The following is a 14892-nucleotide window of genomic DNA, read 5'->3' on the forward strand; positions in this document are numbered from 1 at the left end:
ATTTAGTGGAACCCAGAGTTCAAAGTAAACATGGTGAAGCTGCATTTAGCTGTTATGCTGAACACAAATGGAATAAGATGCCAAAGAAGTCAGTCAATGTATGTTCTTTTTTTGTAAGCTGATTTTGTTTTCTCTTTGCTTCTGAATGTCATTAACTGTTGTGTTGATGCTTGTAGGTGTTGTGTCTTTGCTTATGGAAAGTCAACCGAGTTGCCTTGTGTATGAAATGTGCCATTGAAATAAAACCGCCTTGCCTTTCCTTACAGTGCATTAGTTTGAGAAGAAAGTAAGAATTGCTGTCCTTACGATCGTGTGACAGACGGTGTTCACCAGTGCTCTGGAATCTACGGCTGTAACAAACATGGCGGGAGCCCCATAAAAACCTCCTCAACAGGTATTTCCCTTTAATAAGAGACAATAATGACATCCTCTTCACGCACAGGAAAGACTGACTGCACACTTTGGTACACCCACAACTGCAGGGAAGACATTAAGTGTCGGAGCATAACGGGTGCAAGACTTCGAAATGACTTGGAACTTCTGGCTGATCATTAAAATGCCTCAGTCGTCACAGAGATATAAATTAACTATGAATGGACAATTCTCTCATGGCAGTGCAACGGAAGCCTTTAGGGCAGAGTGTGTGATGTAACACTGTCACAAATGTGTCATTCCCAGATACTTTAATGGTGATACAGAGGGTTCTTTGAAGTACTACAATGAACACTGGGCTTTGTGCTCAACCAAGGCCCCCAAAACTCCACTACTGACTTCCCACATACTCCCCATCACACGGAGGCGGCGCTGGGACTTACATAACTCGCTTGCAGGAGGCCAGACTGATTTACATAAAGTAAAATCAGAGTATTACGGCCCTTTTGAAGTTTGCATGATGTCTTCTGCAAACTTCAGTTGTGCACAAAAAGTTTGGACTTTTCTCTAAAAAGGTGGTGACACCATGAGAACTGACATACCAACAGCTTCTGAACATTTTCTGTGAAAGGCTTTCACAGCGAGCAGCAGTAATTACAAGGCGAGACAGAGCAATAGTGAGTGAGGACTCCCAGCAGGCTTTGCAACAGCAGGGGGCAATATGAAAGCCTCGTCCCCAAGTCGCACCACCTCGCCAGCAATGTTTACCAAAGGACTGAGGGCATGGGGGGGATATTTAATGAACACTGACCACCACCAGCCGCTTGTCTGTCCATCCATAGTTTGATGACCTGGTGCATTAGCACCAGACTGCTGACACAGCGGAGGAAGAGAAAGAATGTTCGTAATTTCCGTGTCAAAAATTATCAGACCCTCCTTTACTCTACCAGGTGGAATTAATACAATTAAAACAAATATAGAAATACGTACTTGGGATTGAATGTTTGGACATAGTTGCTCCCAAAAACGTATAAATACGTTCTTTTTTAAATATTACCATGGTCTCAAAAGCATATTTACATGTTATTGTTGTTGTTGTTTTTTAATGCCTGAGCATACAGGAGGCTTTTATGTAGCCTCTGAAGAGAACGCTTGAAGCTATGGTAGTTATTACAAAATCAGCCAGCAGGTGGCAATAGAGTATATGAGATCAAACAGGTCCGTGCTACAAAAACTTCTTTTCCCCAGTGTTTTCAACAGATTTGTGAATAATGATGAATCTCAGCTACATCCTAATGCTAATTGCTGCAAAACAGAAACAGAAATATACTTTTTTTTTTTCCTTGATGAAAGAAGATACTCTAATCTTTCTTTTGGTAAAATAGCTGGGAGCGAAGGGGATTGCTTCAGTGAAAATGGCTGGGAGTGAATAAGTTAAAAGACAAAAGTAAGTCCCTCGGATTGAATGCCTTAAAGCTGCTTCATCAAGTAAAGCATTGCGATGTTTTGACATAATGTGACACTGAAGGCTATTCATTTGCTGGAAGTCATAAGGGTTGATGATGGTGGGTGTAGTGCTGAACAAATTCTAGACAAATCCCTTTAGCTGATGATTTGTAGCTGCATTAAATACAGATAAAGTGGAGCATCTCAAGTGGAAAACCCTAAATGTTGTATAATTTTTGAATCAACCAGCATGTAAGGGAATATTAAGCCTGTAAACTCACACAGAAAGTTCCAACCTTCATTGTGCCTGACTGCTTGCAAGACATTTTCCGACCACATACCAAAAACTTGACTGATGTGCGAGGTTTGATATTCTTCACCTTTTGTTTATTAGCCATGCTAAAACCAATGCCATAGTATGCTAAGAATGTAAGAAGGTAATAACAGCATATATCTCAATTTTGTGTCTTTGGTGATGTAATCCTCCTTCAGAATGTTCTAATATGTTTCTAGATTTTACAAGATAGCCATGGCCCAGACTGTGGATACACCTGATATAAAGGACTTACTCTGCCGGCCCTATTTTAATAGACAGGCGCCCATGTGCTAGGCATAAAAACAAGATTGGATTTAGACTTGTGAAAAACAGGTCTAAGTGGTGGCACAGGTGGTGTAATGCAATTTAGGTCGATTTGATTGAGGCGCAGACAGACAGATTCGGCGCTCAGCGGCCATGTGTGGTAGATTTCATTGCGTTGGGAAAAAAATATTTATTAGGACCCCTCTTCCTCCCCTTTCACTGAAGTCAACTGAGATAGACTTCAGGTTCCCCATGACTGTTAACACGGTAAGCAGTGTAGAAAATGTATGAATGGATGCTTGTTGGACCAGCAGGAAAATAGTCTTTGACTTTTTCATTACTGACATAATTGCCCAAGCAGCTGAGTGAGATTTAACTGGAATGGGTAAACAGATGCAGGTCAAATGTTTTGGGCATCAGGCTCGACAAACAGTCTGGCTCTTATCTCGGAAAGGCGGCAGGCTAGATGGTCCGCTAGATGAGTCTGGGTTCTTATCAAGACTAACATCAAGCGAGTCATCCGACCAGATCCTGTTCCCTTCCACTCCGTTTTTCCCTCTCTTGCGCCACACCGATTACCGGACAATGATATCAGGAACTGTATTGCAAATGCTCCTCATATGACTACAGACTGAGGCAGATCACGACAATTGCAGACAATTACGCTTTGTCAACAATAAAGGCAACACAAACATGTTCTAACAGATGAGAAACCACACCGAAGGTATGTGGCTATACAATTGTAAGCGATGTATCAACACAGTAAAATCACTGACCTGCTTTTGTCCTCTCTGGCATTGCAGTACTCTGAAAAAGAGAAGAAAACAAATTATGTGATACAACCAAATCTTATAGACAAAAACATTGTGTAACATACAATACTTTGAAGAAATTAACATGGCTACATAACTCAATGGTGACACCTTCAGATTGGACAATGAAGACAGCACAGAGGCGAGCAGTAGCTTCATACAGTATACATACTACTGCAAACATCTTAATGCATGGCCACCGAAGATTACAAACTTCTTGACAAATATTGCATCATGAAGAGCCCAAGTATAGCAAGCTGTGCTCTGATCCATTGTTGACTCAAGCATCCTGAGAGGCTTGTCTGATAACATCATCATTCTGGGAATGTAATGGTTCATGATTAGGCTTAAAAAAAAAAAAAAAAAAAAAAAATCGGCATCAAAATAATGTTGAGTCAAAGAAAAGAATTGTGCAGGCTTGTCGTTGGCTATGTGTGCATGTGTGTGTGTGGGGGTTCATCGGTGTGTGTATACATGGTGTGCAGCAGTCGGTTGGAATGCAGAGGTCTTTCTTGCCTCTGACTTTTGACCCCGGGTTCCTTGGCTGACCCCCACATCCTGACCTGTTTTAATCCACACTCCCCTGGAAGAGCTCAGACAAGGCAAGGAAGACAAGGTACATTCTCTGTGGCATTTGTCCACTTTGTCCAATTTACTCCTTTTGTAAGGAAACTACAAAATGGATGTGTCCTCCCCTCTTAATATTTGTAATAAGATCGCTCGTTACGTGTTGAGTTTTTTAGTTCTAATGAAGTCTATTTGACCTAGTCCAAATGTGCCAGGTTGATTTCAACCCCTACCACACCCCCCCCCCCCCCCCTCTCCACCCCCCTTCCATTGGTGCCGTATATATAGAACAGCATCATTGGAAACAAATGCAAAAAAAAAAAAATGCAGGCTCTTATTGGCTGTGAAAAAGGGTGATTACAGTGCTGTGCTCCACCTTCACTGGTGTGACAAATGACATTCTCGCACATGCCCAGACTTAACATGCAGGAAAGCACATGCCCTCCTATTTTTTTTTTTTTTTTACTGTGCCCTTTATGTTCCTGGAATGACAATGCAATCATACCACTGGACATAATAAAGAAAGAGACTATGCAGGACAGCCCTAAGTGCAAAACTAAATGCAATTTTTCAGTACAACATGCACAATTTCATTCAAACCATTTTGACACCACACTGAATTACAACCTATATCTATCCCTATAATTTGAGACATCATCATCATTTACATTGAATAAAATACTGCAGGGGTTACTACCAGAAACAAATTAGAAGACAATAAAAAGCTAAACTATGACCATGTGCCTTTTGTTTTGCTAGTCTCAAGAGAGCTCTTACGTTATGCTGAACCACTACAGCAACACAAGTGTGATACACTCTGGTGAACGTGAATACTATGACTGCTTTCATTCATTCATGGCTTGTTTTCTCTCACGTGTGATTAGCACCAGATAAAGTGTTGCCTTTGTATGCTGTACATCTGTTTGAGTCTTTTCTGTTTTAAACTTGGTCAAAGTCAAAGCAAGTCCATCACTTGTGGTATATCTGCCCGGGTATGTACGTGTTTAGGCATATATGTAACGAGTAAAACGTGACTCTGTGGACAATTACGTTTACAGTTAATTGCCAGCTAAAGACCCAAAAGTAGGCCCAAGGGGAGAGCCGGAGACTTAACGGGTATTAATTCACCAGGATAAGCAGAACAAGAGTGAGGTAACTTGTGAGACAAATTTATGTTCAGTGCTATAACATCTGTTGTTGGACTCAAGTAATGTTAGCCCCAAAACGTCCTTGCGACATTCCTTTGTGTGTATGTGTGTACGCACAGACAAAAATATTAATAATTTTGACTTTTTTATGCATCCAGCACAAAAGGTCCCCTAACATAGATTCATATCCTGCCAAAATTTGGAGTTAGTGATCTTTTTCTTTGTTGAAATAACACAAGGATTGTAAGACGTGCTAGAAAAAGGTGCTGGAATCTATCCCAGCTGACTGGGTGAAAGTTGGACGACACCCTTGAGTAGTCGTCAGTCAATCATAGGACACATATAACGGTTCAGGCTCACATTCACACCATCACTGAGTGAGTCCCCTTTAATGGAAACAGAAAAGTAAACCACAACGTTGCCAGTGTCCACGGGCATATCCCCTACTCCAAATATATGTATTACAATGTTATGGAATGCTTTCTTTGCGGTACTGTTTCCACATACTGTATAAGATCAGGTAGATGACATTTTTCCAAAAACAGCAAATGTTTGCAAATAAACAGTTTTCTGTGAAACAGGTGAGTTACAAATACTCCCAATGTGGTTGTTTGTATCTACAATTCATTGGAAATGGCCTCGGACTGAAAATGGCTTGAAAGGTTACATAAAGAGAAACGAGAGACTAGTTGTTAACATAAAAGTGGCAAAAATGTGTTACACTAATAGAAATATAGATGCATCTTTTAATCATTGATACAGTAATTTCATAATAATTCATGAAATTGAGTTAAAATTAAAAAGATGCACTATACTGTAAAAAAGCGAGTCATATTTCTGCCACTGGATGGCATAATTACATTTGCAAGACGTTGGTGACCGCTCAGTGCATTTTTCTTTTCATATTAAGAGCTATCTAATCTTTAACATGAAGTAACTTGTGAAATTCTGCACATTTTTAAAATTGTAAAATACAACTTCACAGTCTCCACAAATATATGCATTATTATTACGTGTCTGCTTCTTTGTAACTCGAATCCCCCCAGTTAATCCATATATGATAATATGAGGAGATAACCTTGCACAACATTTTGAGGCCCAATGGGCGCTTGAAGATGGAATGGGAATGAATAAAGGTCTCCATATGGGAGGTCTGCGTCCGCCGCTAACAAGACATTTCAGTTCAACAGTGTGTGCCCTTGCTATTGTGTAAACACCACACCACGGGTTCCTGTCATTGACCCATGAAGTCACTTACACAGTATAAATCTCCCCTCCACACAACTCTGTGTTTCCCTCATAATAGCAATTACAGCGAAATAAATGTGAGAGACTGCAGAGCCGTGCAGGAATGCGGATGAATGGGTACCAGTGAGTACCAGTGTTTTCACAGCACCGTGGGCGCATATTTTCTTGATTTTCGTTTCACCCTGAATTTCCCACCGACATGCTACAGAGCAGGTTGGTCCCGGGCCGGGGGCCAGGTTGTTCGGGGCCGTGTCAGGTGTCCGCTGGGGAGCTGTAAGCTGCAAAGCAACAGGCGTCAGCTGCCTCATTTACTGCCGCTAATTTACTGGAAATAGGTTGTGTTGGGGCAAAGGAGGTTTGGTATATTTGCTTTGCACGTGTGTGAGTATGTAACGACCAAGAAATGTGTGTCGGACTGACAAACCGATGCTGGGTCCGCGTCCGTGTATTATGAGCATTTGTGGGTTAGATGATGTTGAGGTTTAATTAATTTGGTGTCATTGTAATGAAGGCCAGATCAAATACTGGCTGAAGGAGTCATGTGTTAGATACCGATATGTCTTATGTCCAATAATCACTCATATAAATCAAGTCATCACAGTTCTCTTGTAAAACAGACCTAATTAGTCCATCATAACTCCAGCTCGCACCCGCTCGAGCCCCCCTCTTGCTTGCTGTGCAGCTGTGGTGTGTGTGACCACCCATGGTCTGCTGGCCAAGGATTAGGGGGAGCTCAAGCTAACCCAAACCTTTTTCTCTCCAGCGCTTAACACAAATGACCAAATTAATGCAGATGGCTCAGGTAAGCTGTTGGCTCCAGTACTCGAAATAGCGTAAAAGTGTGTGCGTGCGGCCGAGGGGAACAGAGTCCTTTGAGATTCTATCTGGAGCTCCTCGCTTTTTTTGTTTTATTGGCATGATGTCTTCTTGTTTCCCTGCACTTATAGAGGAATGTATTCGTACACGTGCTGGGAGACGTGGGAAACAATTTCATGTTACACTTCTTTCCGCCACCTGCTCGCTTTCGCTCATACTTTTCACCCTCCACTTAACGCATTTTGATAGCTTCCATATGTCGCAGTTGGAGTATGTCAACAGGAAATGATGCGATAACTTTGTTTCGCATGACCATTTCTAACTGAAATGTGAAGGTCCAGATGTTGGTTCAAACTGATAATTGTTATAGAAAACAGCAGTGACTCAACCATGCTTGGAGAGGAGTTTGGGGTCAACATGGATACAAAAAACAATGCACTTAATAGAGAGGAATGCAGCTGAGTGGCTTCCTGGGAACCACCGTGACCTTGAGCAATGCACCAAACCCCCAGCTCCTGTCTGCAGTTTTTATCAATATCAGAAGGTGGCCATTTTTCCACTTGCTGTTGACTGAAGGTGACATCAGCGTTGCTCAATCACAGCTCAGCTGCAGAAAGAAGGTGAGCTGTGATTGGCTGTTGCCTGTGCAACTGTGATGTCATCTTCAGTCGACAGCAGGTGGCAAAATGGCCTCCTTCTGATATCAATAAAAACTGCTAGATTTTTCTACGTAACTCATATTCCACAAGTGTATTATTAATAAGTACATCACGTTTAGACATGTGAGTGATATAACACATTATTGTCAGGAAATGTTCAAGGTTGACTTCCACTTTAAGAGAATAAATGAAAATGTCCCCATGTTGTTCATCTCAGGCTTGTAGGGTACAATGACAGATTGTACTATGAAGAGCAGAAAATGACATTTGACTGCACTGTTCACATTATATACAGTGCTCAGCATATATGAGTACACCCCCTTTGAAAAATTACAAAGTTTTTATTCAATATCTCATTGAAAATAAGAACAATTTCCAAAATGTTGACAACATGTTTTCTGTAGAATATGCACTTAACTCACAACATGAAAGTAAGGTGGTAATAGAATGCATAATTTCAAAATCTTCAGTTTAATCAAATTAACTAATGCAAAAAATGAATGCATTCCACAACAAAAACTACAACTTTTAGTATTTTCTATGACATCCATGACTGTTATGGATAGCAACATGCTGCGCCCGGAATTAACAAGTTGTCGGTCTTTTTCGTGGGGTCTACTTCCATCCATCCATCCATTTTCTTGACCGCTTATTCCTCACAAGGGTCGCGGGGGGTGCTGGCGCCTATCTCAGCTGGCTCTGGGCAGGAGGCGGGGTTGCCAGCCAATCGCAGGGCAGTGGGGTCTACTTATTTATGCAAAATGTACTTTGATAATTTTTTATTGAAATCTACTGTTTTTGTGGGTACTAATTCATAAATCTTTTTTGCAATAATTGGCCCACATATGTGGGATTATTTTGTAGTTTAGCATCCCATAGAAAATCTTAATTCTTTTCTGACAGGAAATTTAAGGTGTTCTTACAAACCTGTTGGGGTGTACTCATTTATACTGAGCACTGTACATAATGATGACTCATGGATACAAAGTTGTGGTCCAGAGTCATGACATATGTACACAACTTTGTTTGCAAGAGTAATGACAAGAAACAGGCAGTGTCCAATTGGGATTTATTGTTGGGCCCCTGGGGTAAATGCTTTGAACCACCCTTGGAATTCATCCCCGAGTGAGGCAGTAACTTTTGACTACTCTCAGATTGAAAAGGCACACGCACTAACTTATCATATCCATCACTGAGAGGCAGATGGCGCGATGAAAAGGATGAATATCTAGTTAACTGCTTTACAATTGTATTGATGTTGTGCTGTAAGGTTGTATTAATTTCAGTAGATGCTCAATATTTAACCATTAAATATGTTCCTGCACGCTTTTTGTTTGTTTTTGTGAGGCATTGTACATTGTGCTTTGGTGTTTGGTGGATCTGACAATGCTTGCTTGGTTATTGGCTCAATACTTGAAATGTTAAACCCTGGGTAAGAATTAAAGCGTCACAAATACAACTATAAAGTTACAAATCAGCAAAGGACAGATATTTAAAATTAAAATAAATAACAACAAGATTTATCAATTCTATCACATTAGAAGGCACATAAGATTTAGTCACATTTACAACTGATACTTTAAAACCAAACTCACCAGGTGTAATTTGTGGTTGAGTGACTTGGGTTATAGATAATCCACATAATCCCAACTGCACTAACAATGCCAGATTGTTGATTAGCCACTCGCTTTGTTGGCAGAAAACCGAGACGGTTAACAACGCAGAGGGATTACGTTTGCCTACTTGCGGAGACGACTGTGGCACCATAGCAGCTCTGACTACACATAGCTGCGTCCAAACTTTATTGCATTTACTTAAATTGTTGTTGTTGTTGTAATTTAAGAATGAAGACTATTCATTGACTCCAGCAATGCATTTAAGATATCTAGGTCAGTAGATAATAAACTGTGGGATAGCCTACACTTGTCTACAATCAGGAATGGTTTGTCTGTTTGTTTGTTTGTTCGTTTTTTAAATTATAATTATATGTTAATGTTTACAGACCATTACCTTAATTCAAGTAAATCAGCTTCCAGGGAACATGTAAGCAGGCAAGAATTAGGAACTCAAATTCAAATACAAAGTTGTTAACAAAGGCCTGCAGCAAAAGTCTGAATGAGTTATTCCACATTTTCACCTGAGTTTTTAAAACGCATTCCTCAGCGCATGTTTCAGCATCTATGGTATAATAATGTTTTTGTGCATGTGTGCGTGTGCAACCCCAGTTATGTCTTGAAATATGAGTTCAATTTATTACATGACCACACTTTGCAACCCAAAACATTTTTATCTCACATCTTAATAATCTAAAAACATCCGCAATTAATCTCTTCGAGCTGCCTAAAAAAAAAAAAAAAAAAAAACCTTTAAAAGGTGTAAATAATAATAATAATAATAATAATAATAATAATGATAATAATAATAATAATAATAATAATAATAATACATCTCTAAGGTATTGTACTTATTAAGGTCAAGTGATTCTATTGTTTAGATTATGTGGACCGAAGGATGAATGTGATGTTTTTTCTGTTGTTCTGAAATTGGTCTGATGTTTCTGATGTTCTGGCTTTTTTAACTCATGAATTCCTTTGTGTTTTATTAAATTGCACTGTCCCCTTTTAAATAAATAAAATCAAATGTCACAAACAAATGTGATATTTTTTTCCCCATGCAGTCACAGGATTGTAAAAAGCGGCTGATCGCATCATCAACAGGGTAAATTGTGCACACGTTGCTGCAGTCATGGGAGTCAGAAGCGGGTGAACCAGTGGAATTTAAAGTTGCACAGGGAAGTGACTTCATGCACTGTGCCTACTGTCAAAGCCTTTTTACGAGGAAGGTTTTGTGGCGACACATGCGCAGTGGTGGATTTAAAGCAGATTCAGTACCTTTGAAACGAGGAACCATGTTCAGTCACTGTGTAAATACACAGGGCTGATGCTTCCCAACATGAGTGGGCAACTGCGGGGTGTCATTAGTGCCATGAATTCGGACCCAATCACGGATGTCGTAATCCATGATAGATTACATCATTGTTGAGCTGGTGTGGAACATCGGTTACAAACTAGCAGTGCGCAAGGGGCAGTTGGGCCAGTTGACAGCCAGGAAAAGGATAATCGAATGTGAATAATGTGAAACAACATCAATGAAAGCTTGAAAGTAGGTGTGCAAAGTGTTTAGTAAATGAAGCGTGTGGATGGGCTCCACATTGGCCAACACAGCATGCAAAGTACGCCGAAAAAAAGAGGCCGGGGCTTCGTGATGACCACAGACGTTAATGTAATTCTCCATTAGAGTGCCAAGAAGCCCCAAAGGTCCCCGCAACTCACAGAAACCACAATGTGTATGTATGTGTATGCGTGTGCCAGTTTGTTTGTCACTTCTGGGATTTATAGCGCTTCATTATCTGCAAGCTGCATGGGGATTTCCAGATGCCTGCCTTTTAAAGTCATCCATAACATTTAGTGTCAACATGTACATCATTGAGTAACTATTCCATTTACTTTTTACGGTCTCAGTTATCAAATAAATGTGGGCTTCGATTCACTGACTCACTGCCAACCAATTTGTGGTTGTTAGCAACAAAGCAGCAGAGTGATGTCTTTACATAGACTGACACATGATTTATTGTAAAAACACGAAGTCAATACAACATACTTGGGATGTGATTTAAGCACCATTCCATAAAACACACACTGGGTGTCCAGTAAACACATTCTGATGAAACGCATTTTAACGATGGACTATTTTGGCGGTGTGATTTTGTGTTTGGGAGGGGGATAAAAGTACACCTTGAAAACCCTGCCACAGTTTGGCTTTAGCTAGAGGTGCTTCTATGCAACTGGCAGCTACCTAGCTAGCTAGCACTTACGGCTAAAGTGAAACTGTGGCAGGATTTTTACTTGCTGTGTGTACACAGTCTCCGTCCTGTTCCTGAAGTGCTCAAATCTTGAAATTAATGGAAAAACATGATTTCCTTTTGAGAGTTGAGAAGTTCAATTTCCATATCCTGTATCACATACTCGCTTTTTTTTTTTCTTAGGTCCGTATTTGTCTCGTTATTACAGCTCTGCCAAGCCGAGTGAGGAGTGACCTTGGGGACAATGACACCATTTAAAGTGGCCGTCGTGGCCAGAGTAACCACTGGAATTCAGTTTCAGAATAAGTGGTTGGATTCAAGCAAAGTAAATGCTAACTTTACTATCTCAGCGCTTCGGACTGGTTGTTGACATGCAGAGATAAAGAAAAGGCAGCTAAGTTAAGCATTTTGCAGGACCTTGAAGAGGTGTGGTTGGGTTAAAGGATGTTTGGGGACTGAGAGGCAACCAAACCGGAACAGAGGAAGGACAGAGCAGAGATCTGCTTGCGACCTTAGCACGCAAACCACAGCTCTTCTATTGTCCACTAACTACAGACAGATAAAGAGCCATGCACATACATAACCTACTGACAAGAAGGAAAGTACTCATCAAATTGAAATAAAAATATCTCCACCAAATCCTCCTGCCAAAAAACATAAAAGTCCAGAACGGAAATTTGAGAGATTCAGATTTCACCATGAAATTCTGACAACCCCACCAACGTAGACGACAAACGTTATATTTGGAGCAGCATAGTCTCATGCTTACCACACATGACTCAGCCACAGTGGTTGAAATGGACCATTGCGAAAAAAATTACAGTTGGCGACTTTACGGCATACACCATGCGAATGAGCACCACACATTTACCGAAAAACTGCCAGCCTGTATCGGTTCTTGAGGCTTCACTTAAAATACATAACTACAGTAGGCCTATATTGCACTGTATTATTTGTACTTTTTAGTCTTATTTTATAACAGTTTTCAACCTGTTTGTCTTTACTGTTTTGGCCACGTTGCTTGCTGTGTTGTGGATTTTATAGACTGATCCATGCGAGGGGTCAAAAGTTTCCCTGCTATGGAATGTTAGGATGAGGCTTTCTCCTATGGAATAGCAGCTGTCACCATATCTGAGAGTGCTGGTTTAAACACCCCTTTACTGAATTTGACAGTCAGTCCATTCTTTTTTTAGTGTCACATCTACGTCTTGCTAGTGAGAAAGCTCAGCACTCAAGGTGACTGATATGTTGTTTCCGACTGTAACTTTCAGAGGAAGGTGGTCAGGGGTCAGCAGCCTCCACCCGCCTCTGTGGCTTGGCATATCCTCTGCAGCCACTGACCCCTAAAAATAGATGCAAAAAACAAATGGCTCATACACCACACGTAACTTGAATTTGTCAGTGATGATTACATCCAGAAATATATATTGTAATGACTTAAAAGCCAACGAGTTACATTAATGTTTCAGAATCTATTGAAAAACAAGTGATACATTTTATATTTGTTTTACATTTTAAATTACTTAAGATGATCGATCTTTTACAAATCTATGGGCAGCATGGTGCAACATGGTTAGCACATATAAGGGGTCCATCGGGGACATAAAACGGGACCACACAAACCGGTACTATTAAAAAACTCATTCACACAACTAAAATGCTCCGTAATACCACTACTGAAAAATGAAACACTTCGATACCAACACCAGTACAGGGTATATTCTGCCTTCAACTACAGTCAGCCATGACTGACTCCAGTTCACCATTGAACCATGATAAGCAGAATTACTGTAGATGGATAGCATATTGATGTGTACTCTCTCAGCCTGTGATATTTGTAAATGGTGCTTTAATAGTGACCTAACTCAGAGAAGTGACATTTGTCTGAGTTTCTCATTGATAGAAGCAGTCTACACCGCACTACTGCGAACAGTACCCCAACAAATGAGGCTGAAAAGGGGGGAAGTATGAGATATTTCACGACTGTTTTTAAAAAAATAAATGAAAAATAATGCGTACGGTGGAAACGAAGCTCATTAGATTATGAAAAAATAAAACAAAAACCCACCTGCTGCAAGACAATAATGCAAGCCAAACACCACTATGAGACACCTGCTGCACTAAGTAAATAAAAGAAACTTGCCAACAAAAACACTCAGGTCAAAGAATAGTAGTTGCACACTGAGAACAAAACACCTACTGTGACACAACATCCGCTCAAGATTAGCCACAAATTCGGTGCAAGAATAGCAACCACCTAACAATAGGCATACTGGCAAGGAGCTGATAATCTCTTTCGCTTCCACCCACAGCAGTTAAAATACAAATACTGTAAGTGATATAGAGCTTGATGTATGAATCTTCACTCATCAAAAACATCTTAAGCCACATCCCACCAACTCCACACTTATCATAGTTACATAAAAGGCAGAATGGTGCAGGTATGTACTAGGTACAATCACACCCAAGTATTACAGACTGTGCCAGTGGGTGTAAGGTTGACAGCAATAGCACGAACATGAGTTATCCCTGCACGGGATGGAAGGAATGCTAATGCAAATTCACCCAGGCTCCAGTGACCAAACCATAAATCATCACACACATACATATTTTCCCCCAGTATGTTCTACAAATCTGACACAAGACTTTGGAAAAAATGTCTCAGGTGCCAACATGAACTGAAGTCCAAGTGCTGTTTGTCTCAATACTTTTCCCAAAATAAAGGTTGCTTTGTAAAAGGATGGCAAGGGCCTATAGCTTAATCTGGATAGTGTGTAGCTGTGTTCAAAAATATTTTATAACAATGGTGTATGTCACTAGTTATTTTTACATCATGTTAAGGATTTGACTTGTATTATCTAAAAAGATTAAGTGGATGTCAGGGGTTTTTTTTTTTTTTTTTTTTTTTTTTTGCCTCACATTAATGACTCCATATGGGTCTCCATAGGGTCTCCATAGGGTCTCCACTGTATTAAAAAAAAAAATAAAAATCTATTGTGAAAGCAATGTTTACTCAAGCTTATAGCGAGTTACCTTGGGATTACTTTAAGAAAGGAGGTTGTGGGAAGCGTTGCCCACATACATAGAACATCACAGGTCATATGTATGTCGCATTCCATGGTTCGTCTAAAATTACCCTATGTCCTTTGAAAACTTGTGGTGTACTATGTGAGCATGGAATCGCAACAGATTATGCTGGAATTTGATAAAAGAATTGTTTTCCCCAACAGAAGCATTTCAGGGCATAACTTACAATTTAGCAAACAAAAACAGGAACAGACATTATTTTATATACTTTCAAACACATCCGCTTTGTGTTCACTTTGCTTTTCAGATAAAGCAAGGTTGACAATGTCATTAAGTGAGCAAGCAAAAGGGTTTT

The 14892-nt window shown here is 40.2% G+C and overlaps 1 protein-coding gene across 1 annotated transcript in view; it reads right to left on the reverse strand.

Annotated features, from left to right (window-relative positions):
- The window catches only part of dlc1 (DLC1 Rho GTPase activating protein), a 79693-nt gene that overhangs the window by 56722 nt on the left and 8079 nt on the right, over positions 1 to 14892 (reverse strand). Inside the window, exon 4 of the mRNA XM_077524010.1 lies at positions 3175 to 3205. Within this exon, the coding sequence (XP_077380136.1) occupies positions 3175 to 3205 (31 nt within the window). The remainder of the gene's footprint in view (positions 1 to 3174; positions 3206 to 14892) is intronic.

Source organism: Festucalex cinctus, chromosome 6 (genome assembly GCF_051991245.1).
Source record: "Festucalex cinctus isolate MCC-2025b chromosome 6, RoL_Fcin_1.0, whole genome shotgun sequence".
NCBI lineage: Eukaryota > Metazoa > Chordata > Actinopteri > Syngnathiformes > Syngnathidae > Festucalex > Festucalex cinctus.